Source organism: Atheta coriaria, unplaced genomic scaffold (assembly GCF_025399875.1).
Source record: "Atheta coriaria isolate IRGN ID8LTWV9N9 unplaced genomic scaffold, Caltech_Dcor_3.1 hic_scaffold_10_pilon, whole genome shotgun sequence".
Classification (NCBI taxonomy): Eukaryota; Metazoa; Arthropoda; class Insecta; order Coleoptera; family Staphylinidae; genus Dalotia; species Dalotia coriaria.
Window position 1 is genome coordinate 6,562,159 of NW_027045452.1, and position 17,025 is coordinate 6,579,183.

The 17,025-nt window shown below is 37.3% G+C and overlaps 5 protein-coding genes across 6 annotated transcripts in view; 4 read left to right on the plus strand and 1 right to left on the minus strand.

The window, feature by feature from the left end:
• The window catches only part of qin (tudor domain-containing protein qin), a 77,185-nt gene that overhangs the window by 59,880 nt on the left and 280 nt on the right, over positions 1-17,025 (minus strand). The window contains exons 2-6 of one of the 2 annotated variants that reach the window (XM_065313864.1): positions 16,326-16,436; positions 858-1,347; positions 486-797; positions 161-426; positions 11-91 (exon numbers count right to left, since the gene is read on the minus strand). In XM_065313864.1, coding sequence (XP_065169936.1) covers positions 11-91; positions 161-426; positions 486-797; positions 858-1,314 — 1,116 coding nt within the window. In that variant the 5' untranslated portion in view covers positions 1,315-1,347; positions 16,326-16,436. Of the gene's footprint in view, positions 1-10; positions 92-160; positions 427-485; positions 798-857; positions 1,348-1,462; positions 1,588-16,325; positions 16,437-17,025 lie in introns of those variants that run through there. The other variant, XM_065313863.1, reaches the window with a different exon arrangement.
• Positions 2,841-4,341, plus strand: LOC135800808 (caspase-1-like). Its single transcript, XM_065314134.1, has 4 exons — positions 2,841-3,222; positions 3,277-3,506; positions 3,566-3,678; positions 3,734-4,341. Exons 1-4 carry the CDS (start codon positions 2,941-2,943, stop codon positions 4,339-4,341), a joined length of 1,233 nt encoding a protein of 410 aa, XP_065170206.1. The 5' UTR covers positions 2,841-2,940.
• Positions 5,702-7,114, plus strand: LOC135800563 (caspase Dronc-like). The gene is made up of 4 exons (XM_065313827.1): positions 5,702-6,048; positions 6,105-6,334; positions 6,397-6,497; positions 6,555-7,114. The coding sequence occupies exons 1-4, from the start codon at positions 5,761-5,763 to the stop codon at positions 6,998-7,000; spliced, it is 1,065 nt and encodes a 354-aa protein (XP_065169899.1). The 5' UTR covers positions 5,702-5,760; the 3' UTR covers positions 7,001-7,114.
• Positions 8,914-10,492, plus strand: LOC135800384 (caspase-1-like). The gene is made up of 3 exons (XM_065313608.1): positions 8,914-9,371; positions 9,436-9,665; positions 9,726-10,492. The coding sequence occupies exons 1-3, from the start codon at positions 9,084-9,086 to the stop codon at positions 10,384-10,386; spliced, it is 1,179 nt and encodes a 392-aa protein (XP_065169680.1). The 5' UTR covers positions 8,914-9,083; the 3' UTR covers positions 10,387-10,492.
• Positions 11,674-13,552, plus strand: LOC135800560 (uncharacterized). The gene is made up of 4 exons (XM_065313823.1): positions 11,674-11,988; positions 12,045-12,271; positions 12,353-12,480; positions 12,537-13,552. The coding sequence occupies exons 1-4, from the start codon at positions 11,701-11,703 to the stop codon at positions 13,418-13,420; spliced, it is 1,527 nt and encodes a 508-aa protein (XP_065169895.1). The 5' UTR covers positions 11,674-11,700; the 3' UTR covers positions 13,421-13,552.

The window sequence follows — 17,025 nt, forward strand, 5'->3', positions numbered from 1 at the left end:
ATAATCCTACCTTATGTGATGATTCCAATTTCTGGAGGGTGTCCTTGCAGTTGTCCAAAAGGTTGGTGAATTTCTCGACATCAGATGATTCCTTTAATAAATATTACATATTTAGCACATTATATTGTATAATGTATAAATCTGTAAATGATTAACTTACCAATTTGGTAATGTGTTTAACTTCGTGCTCTTTGTGTTGCTCGATAGTACAATAAGTACAAAATGTTCCTGTACATGTAAGACATTCAAACTCAAGCGGCTGGCCAGCATGCGTTGCACACAGAGCAATATTATTCGAAAAAATACGATGGTGCATTAAACCTTTGGCTGTTTTATGCAGTTTATCAGAGCAGTCGTTGCAATACACTTCCTCACAGTCCAAGCAACGCAAAGTTGCTTCTTGTTTACAACCAGCAGACTTACAATCTAACAAAAATGAATAAAAATAATTTAAATGATATAAAAAACAACAAAACACGACTTACTTTCAAGAAATTGTTGTGTTCCTTGCATATTCATAGATGTAGAAGGTGTAGGTGAAGAAGGAACCCTGGCAAATTGTAGATTTGTACCAAAATCATTCTTGTTTGGAAATTTATTGTAGTACAACTTTCCAGCCATGTAATAATTGACAGGAAAGTAATCCCTGGGATTAAAATCACTTTTTGCTTTGATGTTTAATGTAACCTTAGCTTTACAATCGCCACATTCGGTGGCAATACCCTCGGATGAAAAATGATCCATCAAACAGTTTTCGCATATTGTGTGAGTGCAATCAAGCAGTAGTGGAGTTCTTGCTATGAATTTCAATATTTCACATAAATAAAAATGAAATTTATGTCAAAAATAATTCTTACCACCCAAATCAAAGATGCGTGTACATTTTGGACAATACATTTTCACTTTGTTGGCATCATGACCACCACCACCAGCAGATGCACGATGATCATTCTTAAAATCATGCCTGTTTCTCATGTTTCGCTTAGGAGGTCTGGTATGTGTGACATGGTGATGTTGGTTGGTCATATTAGTTGGATATTCAGAAGGATGGATTTGCGGCATGTGCATTCCTTTGAGTCTTACATCATGTGCAGGATACATGTAGGATTGTAATTGTTGTTCAGGTTGTTGGGCCGAATAACAGCCTGCTGGAGGCAGCAGCATGTTTGGCATGGGTTGGTTTCGTTGCACATAACGTGGGGATGGTGATCGTGGTGCATGTCCATGAGGATTCTGCTGGTGGTAGTTGATTGGCGATGGTTGTCGATTGCGTGGATTGTACAAGTTGTGGTGGCGACCACCGCGCGATGCCATTTCGCGCGCTTGCTTCCTAACCTCAACGGCGATCTGCGGCAAAAAAATTGTTATTTTTCTGTTAGTAATGTATAAATCGCGTTTGTATGATTATAAATAGTTATGGGTACTTGTTATACATGTAATAGAATGATATTTTGGTAATGACCTTTGAAATTAATGAGGATGTTCGCCGATTTTCAGGGAGACGTTGCACATGCAATTCGTTTTGAACTCACTTACACACTCATACAGCGCATGTGCGCCACAGTACGTGGTGTGAGTTAATATAAGATTCTCCTCTTCAACAATTCAATATCAACAAGTTGCATAACAATAATATTTTGAGTTTTAGGTGATTAATTTGGCAATATTCAGATGTAATAAGATATTGCATTATTCTTATTTTAAGTGTTTTGAGAAACTAATATTGAATTAAATGTTTTTTATCGTCTTGTCGAAACAAAAATTAAAATTTATATCACAATACGATAAAAATATTAAATTCAAAACTAAGTTTTAAGACTTGTGTCCTGGCCTCTGCCATACCAAATATGTTAGTTTATCTATCTATAAATCTATAATTAAATATTAATTTATCTCATGCAAGTGTTCTAAGAAATTTTGCAACAAAGTTTTATTTGTATCTTAACTTAAGTGTTTACCGAAAATAAACTTAGAAGTATATATTGAATTTCCAATAATTGCGATTCAAACCTTATCAATATAATCAAATTCATTAGAGCATAATTTGCACAATAACGTATTTATTTTATGATACGAATAAAGGTACCTCGGAATTCGTAAATAAAAATTCACAGAAATGTGATTAATGTATTTACTTTTTACTTTTATAACTGATATTGCCTTATAAGGCTAGAATGCATGATATACGAGTATTTCTAGAATTTCGTCACTATTACAACAGATTCGTCGCAATATTATTGATGTAACTTCTTTTCGCGTCATTATTTCTACCACAGAATGTCCCACTGGACTGCTGGGGGTGAGGGAGGTGAAGGAGGCCCAGCTGGCTCGGGGGTCTACCAGGTGCAAGAGGAGCTACAGGCGGAAATGGATCAGGAGGCGGCGGAGGTGGCGGAGGAGGTGCTGGAACTGTCGGACCTGGAGGATCTAGTAGTGTGCCTACACCCCAATGGAGTGTCGAAACATTTTCCGCAAGAGGAAATGACGCTACCTGGAGTGGAGAGAGTAGTGTCCTCAAAATGAAACGTGGTACTCTTCTTTGCCATAGAGAGGTGCACCACCATCAGTTTGTCTTTGAGTATTAGCAAAAATAAAGTTTAGATTGCAAAGTGCAAAAACAAGTTTCAAGTGTTCGGAGAACTCATTGGTCCTCTATATTTGAATTGTAAAATTTTATTGATTAAATTTCCACGAAATTAGAACAGCTTAATCACTATAGATAATTCCTGATAAATGTATTCCAAGAATTCAAGTATTTCAAGGCACAACAAAATTCATAGGAAAGTGAGTAGAGAAGCAAGAAATGGATGAAAAATGTATATTGCCAATATGATTGAATAAGCGATAGAAGTGAAAGAAACCTTATCAATATTATCTAAATAGTTGATAGGTATTTAGCACGAATCACGAAGGCATTAGGTGGCAGTCACTCGACTAAAAATGGCGACTTTGTATTGCCCACAAATTGACGTAAAACTTGCACGAAATTTTGAAAAATACGACAAAGCCAATGCAAATGGCGAGCTGCATGTATACAATACTACATCAAAGAACCGCGGAGTTGTGAAAATTATCAACATTTATAAAACAAAGCATGATGATCCAAAAGAGCGAAGAGGCTCAGAAATTGACGTTCATAATTTGGTATCCCTATTCGAGCAAATGGGATTTACCATTGATATGGATGAAAAGACTAAAACCCAATCACCATATACAAAACAGGTAAGTAATGCAGTTTAAAAATTATGTTGTCGACTATATTTAATGTTAATCCAGGATATCATCAATAATTTAACTGCGTTTGTTAATAACAAAAAACTAAAAACCGCCGATAGCGCGATCCTCTTCATCATGGGTCATGGAGGCAGAAATTTACATAAGAGAGATTTCTTGAAATTAGCCAATAACGAAAAAATTTATTATGATGAAGTGTATGAATATTTCAACAACTCCAACTGCAAATATATGCAGAACAAACCAAAAATGATTTTCTCGCAAATGTGCAGGTAATGTATAAAATGAAAAAAACATAATCAAATAACATCTTTAATTGATTCATTTATAGAGGAGATGAGCCAGATTCTGGTGTGTCTCTCTTCCAACAAGACGGGGCTTCAAGTTCCGGTCCAGTTATGCCAAGCTTCACCGACTTGCTCATTGCAAATGCCACAGTTCCTGGTCAGTATACACATTAAAAAAGAATTCTTTTGATTTACCAATTATTGGGCTTTAGGCTTCGGTGCAATGAGACTTACAAACGCTGGAAGTTTATTCATAATCAGATTGTGTGAGCAATTTATGACTTCAGCTCATGAAGAAGACGTCGTTTCAATGCTGGATGCAGTAAACAAGAAGATTTCCGAGGAACAATTCTACATAGAAACAAATGTTGCTGTACAAGCGGCTGAACACACTAACAGAACATTTGGAAAATGTTATCTTAATCCTGGTATATATCGAAATGATGATAGAGTGGTTAGATATATTAAAACTGATGAAGAAGTGTCTGTCCAGCAAGTACATGGTAATCAGACCGCAAATAATCCAAATATTAACCCTAGGAATGACGAGGAAATGCGTTTAGACCGCAAAGGTTTTGAGCAAGCTGCTTATAGAAACGCACCACAACCAGAGATTAATGCAGAACATCGAGGAGGTGGTGGAGGTGGAGGCGGAGGTGGAGGCGGAGGAGGTGGAGGAGGAGGTGGAGGAGGAGGAGGTGGAGGTGGAGGAGGAGGAGGCGGTGGAGGAGGTGGAGGAGGAGGAGGCGGTGGAGGAGGTGGAGGAGGAGGAGGCGGTGGAGGAGGAGGAGGCGGAGGAGGTGGAGGAGGCATTTGTTAATGACTTAATATTATTAATGGATATTTATACTTTATACTATTACATTTTCAGAAAATTTTAATATTGTAAGAGTGATGGATACGTCGAACACCGCGCAATGCCAGTTTGGTTGTTTGCATTCTAACCTCAACAGCAAATTTCTTTGCAAAAAAAATATGCTTATAAATCCTATCTGCTTGATACCTAGTTATAGATACTTGCTACACATGCATTAAAAATAAATTTATGTAATAACCAATTAGTTTAATAAATAAAATCACGGAATTTCCCACTTTGTTTCGAACTCACTCACACACTCATTAAACGCCCGTACGTCACATTGCGATGTGCTCACACCCATGTTGTGTTGGATTTTATAATTTACTAGCTGACCTGGCGAACTTCGTACCGCCTTATTTATTTTTTATTTATTTAAACTTTATTACACAAAAAAATAATATTGTACAAAAGGCGGACTTAATGCCGTAAGGCATTCTCTGCCAGTCACATCGCTAGCGACCCGCCCCGGCTTCGCACGGAAGTAAAAAACCGCATCAAAATCCGTTGCGTAGTTTCAAAGATTTAAGCATACAAAGGGACAGACATAGAAAGCGACTTTCCTTTTTCAAACAAAAACATCAACCGGTCAACTTCAACCCACACGTACAGACATACACACGTCTATGCTTAGGGGGGAAGCTACGAAGCATCGCACAAAGAGGAGAAGGGGATAATAGAAAACTTTGTATGTATTTGCGTTCTCTTATTCTCCCGCAAGATAATCCATATACGCAAATATGTTTGTCTCTTTTTAGTGTCGTTTAGTGCCTTTTTAGAAAAGTTTTCACTTCAAAAAGTATCTCATTACCGTCTCCTGGCCCTAAGCTACCTCTCCACCAATTTTTAGCTAAATTGGATTAGCCGTTCTTTAGTTATAATGGAGTTAACCAACACGACTTTCTTTTATATATATAGATTCGTATTTTAAGTGTTTTTAGAAAAGAATATTGAATTTAATCTTTTTTATCGTGTAGTGATACAATTTTTTTTTTAATTACTATATCGAATATCGATTAAAAACATGAAACAACAAAAATTAAAATTTATATCACAATACCACGCACAATACAATAAAACTATTAAATCAAAAACTAAGTTTTAAGGCCTATACTATACCCTTTCCGGCGCCCTACCAAATATATTAGTTTATCTATCTACAAATCTATAAATAAATATTAATTAATCTCATGCTGTTCCAAGAAATATGGCAGCAAAGTTTTATTTGTATATTAACTTAAGTGTTTACCGAAAATAAATTTAGAAGTATATATTGAATCTCCGATAAATGCGGTCCAATCCTTATCAATATTATCGAATTCATTTGAGCATAATTAGCACAAATCACTTCCACGTCACTTCGGAACAGTTATTCAAGTAATAATGGCGACTTCCTCACAAAGCCAAATCGACGTAAAACTCGCATCAAATTTTGAAAGATACGATAATGACAGAGCAAACGGCGAGTTACCTGTATACAATACAACATCAGCGAATCGCGGAGTTGTAAAAATTATCAACATTTATAAAGTGAATCATGATGATCCAGAAGAGCATTGGCGAAAAGGCTCGGAAATTGACGTTCGTAATTTGGTATCCCTATTCGTACAAATGGGTTTTACTATTGATATAGATGAAAAAACCAAAACAGGATTACCATATACAAAACAGGTGAGTGATGCATTTTAAAAATTATCTTTTGTTGACTATACTTAATGTTAATACAGGATATCATCGATAATTTGTCTGCGTTTGCTAAAAACGAGAAATTAAAAACCGCAGATATGGCGATGCTCTTTATCATGGGCCACGGAGGCAGAAATTCAAACCAGAGCGAATACTTCTTCGTAGCCAATAATGAAGTATATTATTATGATGATGTGTATGAACATTTCAACAACTCTAACTGCGAATATATGCAGAACAAACCCAAAATGATTTTCTTCCATATGGGCAGGTAAAACATAAGAATTATTGGAGCAATAGATTAAACTAAATGAGTAAATAACTTATTTTCAGAGAGACTGGTAAATCTACTCATGAAATGGAGGATGCCCCTATTTCAGGTCCAGTAATGCCAAGCTTCACTGACATGCTTGTCATCAATGTCGCAGTTCCTGGTCAGTATACACATTAAAAAACGAAATATTTTCAATTTACCAATTTCTGAGCTTTAGGCTTCAGTGCAATGCGAAATGAAGACGTGGGTAGTTTATTCATTATCAAATTGTGTGAGCAATTTATGAAAGAAGCCCATGAAGACGATGTCGTTACAATGCTGGCTGCGGTGAAACATAAGATTTCCAAGGAAGCATGTGATAAAGCATCGCATGTTATTGTGCAAACGGCTGCACATATTAATGGAACATTTGACATGTGTTATCTTAATCCAGGCATATACCGAGATGATGATGGAGTGGTTAAATATATTAAAACTGAAGCAAATGAACCAAATATTTCACAAGTTGGAGAAAATGATGAGTCTGAAGCCCCAGGTAATGTTAATCAGGAAGCAAATTCAGCAAATCAATCTTCTATAAATATTGGAGCAGGAGGAAGTGGTGGAGGAGGAGGAGGAGGCAATAACGTATTTATTTTTTCTGTTGGGAAATTGTTTAACTAACGTATTTATCGCGTTTATATGATTCTAAGTTGATTTAGATACTTACTGCACATTCAATAAAATGATATTTATGTAATGATCTATCAGTTTAATAAAGACAATATTTAGACAATATTTGACGGATAACTAGGGTGACGGTGCACACGCACACGGTTTTGAACTCACTTCACGCACGGTACATTAACAACCGTGTGTGCTGACAAAATGCCAAGAATTTATCAACTTTCAAGTCTTATATAGTTTTTTTCTACTTGCAGCTTCAAATCGCCACTTTTTCCGCGGTTTTTGGACACAAAAAGTGTTCTTTAGTACTTCAGTTCGCGTGCGCAAAGTCCCATGTATTTTATAACCTTACATTTTCCAGTAGGGTGCAAACAAAGTTCAAAGTTTTACAATATGTAGGAATGTTAATACAAATAATAATAAAATGGACTTTTGGCAGTTAGATGATAATAATTTAATGAATATGAATGTGAATAACAGTAAAATCGGCCAAAATATCAAAATTACACAAAATAAAGTCAGTTAAATCTTCGAACAACTCCCGCACACCCGACGTCTAAAACTTCTAAATGATAACTGGTTCAAAAAAGGGCGTCTGTCGTCTTTATAGCCCTAATGCACTTGAAGTGTGTTCTTTCGTCTGAAAGGCTCTCGAATATTAGCCGTTCAATCCTACAAATACAAAAGTTCAATTACCATAACCTAAATGTGAAAATAGAATGGAAGTAGAAAAATAGCGTAAGTATCACGTCGCTAAACGTTGTTAAACACTCGCAACACCCGCTGTTAATAAATCTTGTGGTTAAAGTGCCACTTGGCGCACTTGATACTTAATATGAAATTATTGCCAATCCGCATTCATTGAAACGACTAGTGCGTCGTTCGAAACCAAATCTGATGGATTAAAAGCGCCGCGAATAAATATCCAATTATTTAGCGAGGCTCAAACGAAAAAAGATTAAAAACCTTTCACGCATTGCATACATGTTACAATTGACGAAACCTGGATATTATATTTAAAATTGTATCACAACACGATATATAAAGTAGAAATAAATGTACATTACAATTTATGCCGGCCTTCTCCGAGCAAAAAAAAAATTAGTTTATCTATTTATAAATAAATATAAAATTAATCCCAAGTGTTCCAAGAAAGTATACAGCATACGTGTCATTCGTTCATGGAATTGAATGTTTATTGAGTGTTGTTGATAGAAATATCTGATGATATAAATAAAGGTTTCGCGGAATTTATGCATCGTTAATAAAAATGTGATTATCGTATATACTTTTTCCTTTTATAACTGATAACATTAAAATATCAGCCTATAAAAGTTAGAATGCATGATATATTTCCAGACTTTTGTCACTGTTACAACAGATTCGTCGCAATATAAATTGTAAGTTTCACGTTATTATTTCTACCACAAATGTCCCACTGCAGTGCTGGTGGTGAGGGAGGCCCAGCTGCCCCAGGTTCTGTACCAGAGGCAAGAGGCGCTACAGGCGGAAATGGATCAGGAGGCGGTGGAGGTGCAGGAGGTGCTGGAACTGTCGGACTTGTAGGACCTAGTGCGCCATCACCCCCATGTAGTGCCGATACATTTCTCGCAAGAGGAAGTGACGCTACCTGGAGTAGAGAGAGTATTGTCCACGTATCGAAACGTGGTAATCTGGTTTGCCTTGAAGAGGTGCACCATGAACAGTTTGTAATTGAGTATAAACATAAATAAAATTTTGGTTGCAAAGTACAATAACAAGTTTCAAGTGTAATTATTCAAATTTCCACGAAATTAAAACAGTCTAATCATTATAAATAACTCCTGATAACTGTAGATGTGTTTAACTTTTGGAGGCTAGAACTTCAAATCCAGCCAACTGAGCCTAGGTATTATTATTCCGTATTTCTAGATACAACAAAATTCATAGGAGAAGCAGAAAATTTATGAAAAAGTTAGGAATATAAAGGTTTGAAAATGCGATAGCTGCGAAACAAACTTTATCGATACTATCTAAATCGTTGATAGCTACTTAGCACGAATTGTGTATACATCAGTTGTCAAAAGTTACTCGACTAAAAATGGCGACTCCGTATCTCGCACAAATCGACGTGAAACTCGCAGCAAATTTTGAAAAATACGACCAAGCCAAAGCAAATGGCAAGCTACACGTGTACAATACTACATCCAAGAACCGCGGAGTTGTAAAGACAATCAATATTTATAAAATAAATCATGATGATTCACAAGAGGATTGCAGAAAAGGCTCGGAAATTGATGTGCGTAATTTGGTATCCTTATTCGAGCAAATGGGATTTACTATTGATATGGATGAAAAGACCAAGACCCAATCACCATATACAAAACAGGTATATGATGCATTTTAATAATTATGTTGTTTTGACTTATATTATATACCTAATGTAAATTCAGGATATCATCGATAATTTAACTGAGTTTGTTAATAACGAGAAATTAAAAACCGCGGATAGCGCGATTCTCTTCATCATGGGTCACGGAGGCAGAAATTCACATAAGAGAGACTACTTGTACTTAGCCAATGACGAAAAAATTTATTATGATGAAGTGTATGAATATTTCAATAATGCTAAGTGCAGTTATATGCAGAACAAACCAAAAATGATTTTCTCGCAAATGTGCAGGTAATGTTTAAGGTAACCAAACATAATCAACACCAAAAAGAGTAATTGATTCATTTACAGAGGAGATGAGCCAGATTCTGGTGTGTCTCTCATACAAACAGACGGTGCTCCAAGTTCCGGTCCAGTAATACCAAGCTTTTGTATGTACTTTCAATTTACCAATTCTTGGGCTTTAGGCTTCAGTGCAGTGAGACTTACAAACGCAGGAAGTTTATTCATAATCAAATTGTTTGAGGAATTTATGAAAGAGGCCCACGAAGAAGATGTCGTTACAATGCTGGCTGCAGTAAACCAAAAGATTTCCGAGGAAAAATTCTATATAGCATCAAATGCAATTGTTCAAGCGGCTGAACACACTAACAGAACGTTTAGAAAATGTTATCTTAATCCTGGTATATATCGAGATGATGATGGGGTGGTCAGATATATTAAAACTGACGAGGAAGTGTCTGTGCAACAAGTAAATGTTAATCAAAAAGCAGATAAACCAAATATTAATCCTAATAATGGGAAAATGCGTACAGACAGCAGAGACTCTGAGCAAGCACCTAGTAGAAAAGTACTACAACCTGAAGCCGAAATACGCCGCGGAGAAGGTGGAGATAGTGGTGGAGGAAGAGGAGGCAGCGGGGGAGGAAGCGGAGGTTCTGGAGGCGGCGATGGGGCAAGTAGAAATGGTGGAGGCGACGGCGGAAGCACTTATTACACCGTTAACGATTAAAGCCAATTATCATTACGATTTGCTTATTATTTATGTTTGTTGTTATTTGCATTAATAGGTATTGTGACTAGTATCACATTTATAAAAAACTAGGAGGTACGATAAACGTTGTTTTTCTTAAGTTTAAGAATTTAAATTTTCACTTTTCATAAATAAGCTAGTGCATACAATTTAATACATTTAACAGTTTGAAAATGGGAATCACATTCACGTTTGAAAAGAGTTTCCAGTCACAGGAGAATAGTTTATTAACGTAAACCACGGTGTCCAATGTTAGATTTAATATTTTCTATTGTGTTGTGATAACAATTTTAAGTCTTTTTTCTTACATATACTGTATAATATACATTTAGTTGATAATATTCATTAGACGAAACTTGGTCGCAAAATTTAAAATTGCTGAACAATATGATAAAAATAATAAATTAAAAAATAAATATTAAGTTGAAAATATGAATAAGATGTAAAAAATTATTTGTATGGTATATAAAATGAAGATAAATAAATATTAAAAGTTAAGCCGGCCTTCTCCAGATCATATATTTCAGTTTATCTCTCTACAACCCAATATAAAATTAATCCCAGTTAAGTATTCTAAGGAACTCAGAAGCATATTTTACATTCGAACATTAAATTGAGGATTAACGGAAACACAAACACTGATAATAATTACGGTAAAAGAAGTATCTGATGGTCAAAATAAAGATATCGAGGAATTTGCGTATGTTAAACAAAAATTGATAATATCGCTAGATTATTCTATGTACATAAGTTACAATGCATGATATATTTCTAAATTTAATTCGCTGTTGCAACAGATTTATCGCAATATTAATTGAAGTAACATCATTATACTATAAAATTCCCATCTCAGAATATCCCAGTGCTGGTGCTGGTGTGCTAGTAGGAGAGGCGGGGAAGCTCAGTTGGTCTTAAATGAGTACCAGGCGCTTAAGGAACTACAGCCAACAATGGTACAGAAGGCGGCATAGGTGGCTGCAGAACATGTAGGATCTAGTGTGCCTACACACCAATTGGGTGACGAAACATTTTCCCCTAGTCCCCTACGATGTAGTGGTACACCACCACCAGTTTGTATTTTAGCATTAACAAAAATAAGGTTCAAAACATTGTTTGGAGTGTCAAACAATGGAGTGTTTCAAGTGTTTGGAGAAATCATTGAACCGTTTTAAGTACGTTGTAAAATATAAATAATCGAACTTACACAAAATGACAACATCTTAGTCCTCAGAAATCAAGATAACGCCAAATAGTATATATACTGCCACGTCGGTTAGCTGCAGGTAAATAATCATGGCGACCCCTTCTCGCCAACAAATCGACGTAAAACTTGCCACCAATTTTCAAAAATACGATAATGACAAAGCAAATGACAGGTTCCAAGTATACAATACAACATCCAAAAACCGCGGAGTTGTGAAAATTATCAACATATATAAAACAAATCATGATGATCCAGAAGACCATTGTAGAAAAGGCTCGGAAATTGATGTTCGTAATTTGGTATCCCTATTCGCGCAAATGGGATTTACCATTGATATGGATAAAAATACCAAAACACGATCACCATATACAAAACAGGTACGTATTGCATTTTAAAATTAATGTTCTGTCAACTCTACCTACTATTAACGCAGGATATCATCGATATTTTGACTGCATTCGTTAAAAACGAAACATTAAAAACCGCCGATATAGCGATGTTATTTATCATGGGCCACGGTGGCAGATATTCAAACAAAGATATCATCCACTTAGCCAATAACGAAGAATTTAATATTGAAGAGGTAATTGAATACTTCAACAACTCCAAATGCAAATATATGCAAAACAAACCAAAACTGATCTTTTTTCAAATGTGTAGGTAAGGCTTCAACATTATAAAAAAATAAGTAGCATAATAGTAAAATAACATATTATAACATCTGAATACCATTATATTTAGGGGGGATGTATCAGACTTGGGTGTGTCTACTATACAAACAGACTGTATTCGTCGTCAAGTAAACCCAATTAGGAAAGATATAATACCAAGCTTCACCGACTTGCTTATTATCAATTCCACAGTTCCTGGTCAGTATACACATTAAAAAATGAGTAATTTTAATTTATCAATTTTTGAGCTTTAGGCTTTAGGGCACTGAGATGTACAATGGGGGGAAGTATATTCATACAGAAATTGTGTGAGCAATTTATGACAGCAGCTCATGAAGACGATGTCCAAACATTGCTGGTTGCGGTAAACAAAAAGGTTTCCAAAGAGACTTTTTATGTGGAATCGAACCATATTGTGCAATCGGCTGAACACACTAACAGAACATTTGGAAAATGTTATCTTAATCCTGGCATATATCGAGATGATAATGGGGTGGTTAGATATATTAAAACAGACCAGCCTGTGCAACAAGACAATGTTGCTCACAAAGCGAACACAGCAAATATTTCTGCTAGGAATACAAAAAAACCACAACCTGGAGCTAATAAAGTGGTTGGGAAAGATTCTGCTACAAATAGCAGGGAAATGCGTACAAATAACAAAGAACCTAAGCAACCTGCATTCCAAAAAAAGTCGCAATTTGGAGCTAATGAAGTGGTTCGGCCACATTCTGCAACATATAGTTGGGAATCGCGTACAAACAGAGAACCTATGCAACCTGCATTCCAAAAAAAGCTACAACCTGGAGCTAATGAAGCAGTTAGACCCCAAGTTAATGTTGATTACGAAGCAAACGAAACAAATGTTTCTGATGAAAATAGTGGAGAAATGCTAACAAACGTAGGAGCTTCTGAGCCAGTTGTAAGCAGAAAAGAACTACCATCTGAGACCAAGGAACGTGGTGGTGCTGGTGATCCTTCACCAGCTGGAGGGGAAGAAAGTAATAGTAGAGAGGGGAGTGATAATGAAAGAGATGGAGAATGTCTAAATGATGATAAAAAAGAAAGTGATAAAAAAGAACAAAAAGACGACAGCGAAGGCCATTATTTAATCGTTGATTTATATTACGAGTATTGAGTACCTAATATATTTTATAATCACTGAGTTTCGTTAATAAATAGACTAGTATTAGATTTAAAAAAATCTACATTTTAATATTGTTCAAATGAAAAAGTGCTCTTAATAAACTCTAAAAATAAACGACAACAATATTCCCCTGCGCTGTGTATTTCCTTCCTCGTTTCGCGATCATCAAAGAATTTCAAGTTCAACTGCTGCATAATAATAAAAACTTATTTCCCGCTCGCCGCAAAAAGTTCAACTCGCCGCCGCACTGAGAAAAAGTGCATTTTAATATGTGTTCAAACCTCCTCATCTGTGCAGCTCGCCTGCACAAAGAAGTCTCGCCTGGCAACAACAAGTCTCCAAGTCGTCGCCGCCAACATATTCCTTGTATTTTGCTCGCTTTTCATCGCTGTGTCAAGTTTTACTGTTTACGAACAAACGACGCCTGATCGTTGTAACATTTCCAAGCAGCAGCAGCAACAGCACCACCCCCACGTTTCAGCGGTAGCGAAATTGGAACGCTGAGGGAGCAATCGAAGCAAAATTTCCACGCGTCGCGGTGCATTTTCTCATGCGCGCCGCCAGCCCGCATTACATCGAGGAGCCCAACGCACAAAACGAAAAAGACTTTGCAATGGTTTGCACAAACACACAGCAGATATAGGTACATGCGCATGGCGTTGCCGACACGCGCATAGCAACAGCGACGCGGAATAAATTCGGAAGGAGCGCGAGCGAAAAGTGGGAAAGCGCACTCTGGATAATTAAATGCGACCGCGCTCGACACTCGCGCGAGCTCACCAAAGCGGAAGACGACGGGCTTTTTATTGTCCTTACAAGCGGACGTTTAGCATTTTATGCGTCTCAAAGCGACAAACTGTAGTCTCGTAAAATTTGTAACATTTTCAAACCGGACCAAAGTTTTCTTGTTTGCACAAGATGCTAATCGTGGGCTTAAATTTGCATAACCAGAATTTAGTTGCGGTGGAAGGTAAAGGATTTGTATGAGCGGAGTGAACTTGAAATGCATGTGCAAGGACACAAGAACAAGAAAACCGAGGATTTTAAGGGTGGAACGTGTGTAAGCATGCAAGATACGGATTATATTATCCTTCAGGCTTACGGCGAATACTCACGACAGGTGCAATAGCAAAATTACAGCATTACACAACTTAAAACTCTATTAAAACGCTAAACAAAGAAAATTATCCTCAAAATTTATCCCCACTATTTTTCTGCTCACGTAAAACTTAAAATATGGGAAAATTTTTGTGATTTTCGCATAAAAATTGATTTTAATCGGTCGAATTTTATTTAAAACTTGCTAAACAAGTTTCCCATCGACAAAGTAAAATAATAAATTGCACCCTTTGAAAAGTGCGCGTTACCTGTGGCGCGCGTTAATGATGTAACCCAATTACCACCGCCGCGCGGAAAAAGCAAACGCGATTACAGCGCGCGCGACAAATTTTCAATTTCCAGGTGCGCGCAAAGGGTGGCAACTCAATTAAGCGACGCACGCCGGCGATACATCACGTCGCCGCCGTCCCCGCCCGCCCGGCTGTTGCGGTGGGCAGCGGAAAAGCACTGCGGTCGCAATTGCATCTTCATTACGGCGCGTGTCGGCTGGCTGCCGGCGGGCCGGAGGTGGCGTAACACAAAGGGGGCGGCAGCGTGTTCCGCACGCGAGTGGCCGGCACGCACCATGCACATTGCACATGCTCCCGAACATTCGCCACCGCCACTACCGGCGCCTCCGCCTCGCGCGCATCGCACTGCATCCCTCCGTGTCGCTTGTAAATAATAATTTCATTAGTACGTAACCGACGGTCATGCACTTCGGTTCGCAGGGCGCATCTTGCATCTGCATCCTTCGGAAATCACTCAATTCGAGATCAGTCAGTCCACGCGAATGAAAATATTTTTAACTTATTTAAATTAAAAAATAAATCATATTCAAAGTGTTAAATTATTGTGGGTGTTGGTTGTGATAATTGTGCGGGTGTTTGTGTAACCCTTGTGTAAGTGCATCAGTGGGGCAAAGGTCGTGCGAAGGGCACGTGTGCAACAGGTCGTGGTGTTGGGAAACTTGTAACGCGTTGGGGTTGGACAAGGTGCGCGCACGAGTGCTAGTGACGTAATCGAGGGAGCGGTGAGCGAGAGAGGTGAAGATCAAGGGCGCAGCAGCGCGCCGCCCCCGCCGACGTTCAAGTTCAAGGTAAATTCGCTTTTCACATTCGCAACAGACGCGCGCGTGGCAAATAAATGAAGCGATTGCTAAAAACGACCAATTCAATGAGTTACAACAAATTGACAGCAGTGCTAACGAGGAATTGATGAGTGTGAAAGAAAAAAGAAAACGAAGAATTTCAGAAGAGAAGAAGATTGAAAGAAAATTGAATCTAATGCATGAAATATATGAAATTGTTTATATTTCAAGGTTTAAAGAAGAGAAATAATGCAAAACATGCATGTTTATTTGAAACACGTTGATATTTTGCATTGTCAGATGATTGACGCATGATATGAATGTTTATTTTGTGTAAATAAGATTAAAATATATTTTTTCCTAACAGCTTCAACCCAGAAAGGAATATTTTATGAAATATTCAGTTTGAGACATTTGTATTTATTGTAAATTCATTTTTTATATTTTCAAATGGAATAATGTTATACCACATTATATACGCGATTGTTACTTCTGTGTTAATAAAGTATACATGACTATTTCAACTAAAAAACGCCGATTTACTACCGGAAATTACTTTAAATTATCTTTTCAACGTTCAGAAAAATTAGTGACCGCCATAACCTCCACTTAAGTGTAAAAGAATTTGCGTGATTTGCATTGATTTGTCTAAATTAGCACACGTTATGCGAATTAAACGTAACATAGTTAATTGAATAGATTACTTACCACTAATAAAGTTGAATCTGTAGGCTTCAGATGAAATTCTCTTCCATTTTGATCACCAATTTATTTAACGAGCAAAGTTAAATCTTCACCGACATCTTTCTGACAGCGCCTCTGTGAAAAAATGTATCATAAATTCAAACTAATATTTCGTGACCATGGGAAATTTATGCGCCTACGCTTAGGCAACCCATAATACATATAGTGTTGTACAAGTTACATATAACTATGCGCAACTTGCAGGAATTGCAGGAATGCCATGTGTTCATACGAATTAGACTGAATTGGATTGATGCGAAAGAAAAAAGCGCACGCGTAGCGGTACAAAAACCGGTGAGTTTTGAAAACGCGGCGAAAAAAGCGCCGCAATTGCGATGCACATCTGCTGCAGCAGGCGCAAATCGTACATCTGTCGCGGCCGCAGAGCGCTCATCTAAGCCCATCTGAGATCTAAGCAAAAGCCTGCACACAGGCCACACTTTGCTCACCTGTGTGAGATGCATAAAACGAATAATAGTAATCGTCAAACCTGTGTGCAGCGTGTTCCGGCTGTCCGTTTCGAATGCATACATACATACGGATACGGACACGATGCGGATGAGAATGAGCGCCTCGACCTTCCCGATTTCTTTAGATTTTCACCTGCCACGACATGCCAGACATTTGCATTCGAGCAGTTACGAAAAGGTAGCATTCAATCGCT

What these genes read in the sequence shown, in the direction of transcription:
- LOC135800808 (XM_065314134.1), top strand. Translation starts at nt 2,941, where the DNA reads ATGGCGACTTTGTATTGCCCACAAATTGACGTAAAACTTGCACGAAAT. An exon ending in ATTTTCTCGCAAATGTGCAG is followed by an intron (nt 3,507 to 3,565) that starts GTAATGTATAAA and finishes ATTCATTTATAG; the next exon opens with AGGAGATGAGCCAGATTCTG. An exon ending in TGCAAATGCCACAGTTCCTG is followed by an intron (nt 3,679 to 3,733) that starts GTCAGTATACAC and finishes ATTGGGCTTTAG; the next exon opens with GCTTCGGTGCAATGAGACTT.
- LOC135800563 (XM_065313827.1), top strand. Translation starts at nt 5,761, where the DNA reads ATGGCGACTTCCTCACAAAGCCAAATCGACGTAAAACTCGCATCAAAT. An exon ending in ATTTTCTTCCATATGGGCAG is followed by an intron (nt 6,335 to 6,396) that starts GTAAAACATAAG and finishes ACTTATTTTCAG; the next exon opens with AGAGACTGGTAAATCTACTC. An exon ending in CATCAATGTCGCAGTTCCTG is followed by an intron (nt 6,498 to 6,554) that starts GTCAGTATACAC and finishes TCTGAGCTTTAG; the next exon opens with GCTTCAGTGCAATGCGAAAT.
- LOC135800384 (XM_065313608.1), top strand. Translation starts at nt 9,084, where the DNA reads ATGGCGACTCCGTATCTCGCACAAATCGACGTGAAACTCGCAGCAAAT. An exon ending in AATCACCATATACAAAACAG is followed by an intron (nt 9,372 to 9,435) that starts GTATATGATGCA and finishes ATGTAAATTCAG; the next exon opens with GATATCATCGATAATTTAAC. An exon ending in ATTTTCTCGCAAATGTGCAG is followed by an intron (nt 9,666 to 9,725) that starts GTAATGTTTAAG and finishes ATTCATTTACAG; the next exon opens with AGGAGATGAGCCAGATTCTG.
- LOC135800560 (XM_065313823.1), top strand. Translation starts at nt 11,701, where the DNA reads ATGGCGACCCCTTCTCGCCAACAAATCGACGTAAAACTTGCCACCAAT. An exon ending in GATCACCATATACAAAACAG is followed by an intron (nt 11,989 to 12,044) that starts GTACGTATTGCA and finishes CTATTAACGCAG; the next exon opens with GATATCATCGATATTTTGAC. An exon ending in TATCAATTCCACAGTTCCTG is followed by an intron (nt 12,481 to 12,536) that starts GTCAGTATACAC and finishes TTTGAGCTTTAG; the next exon opens with GCTTTAGGGCACTGAGATGT.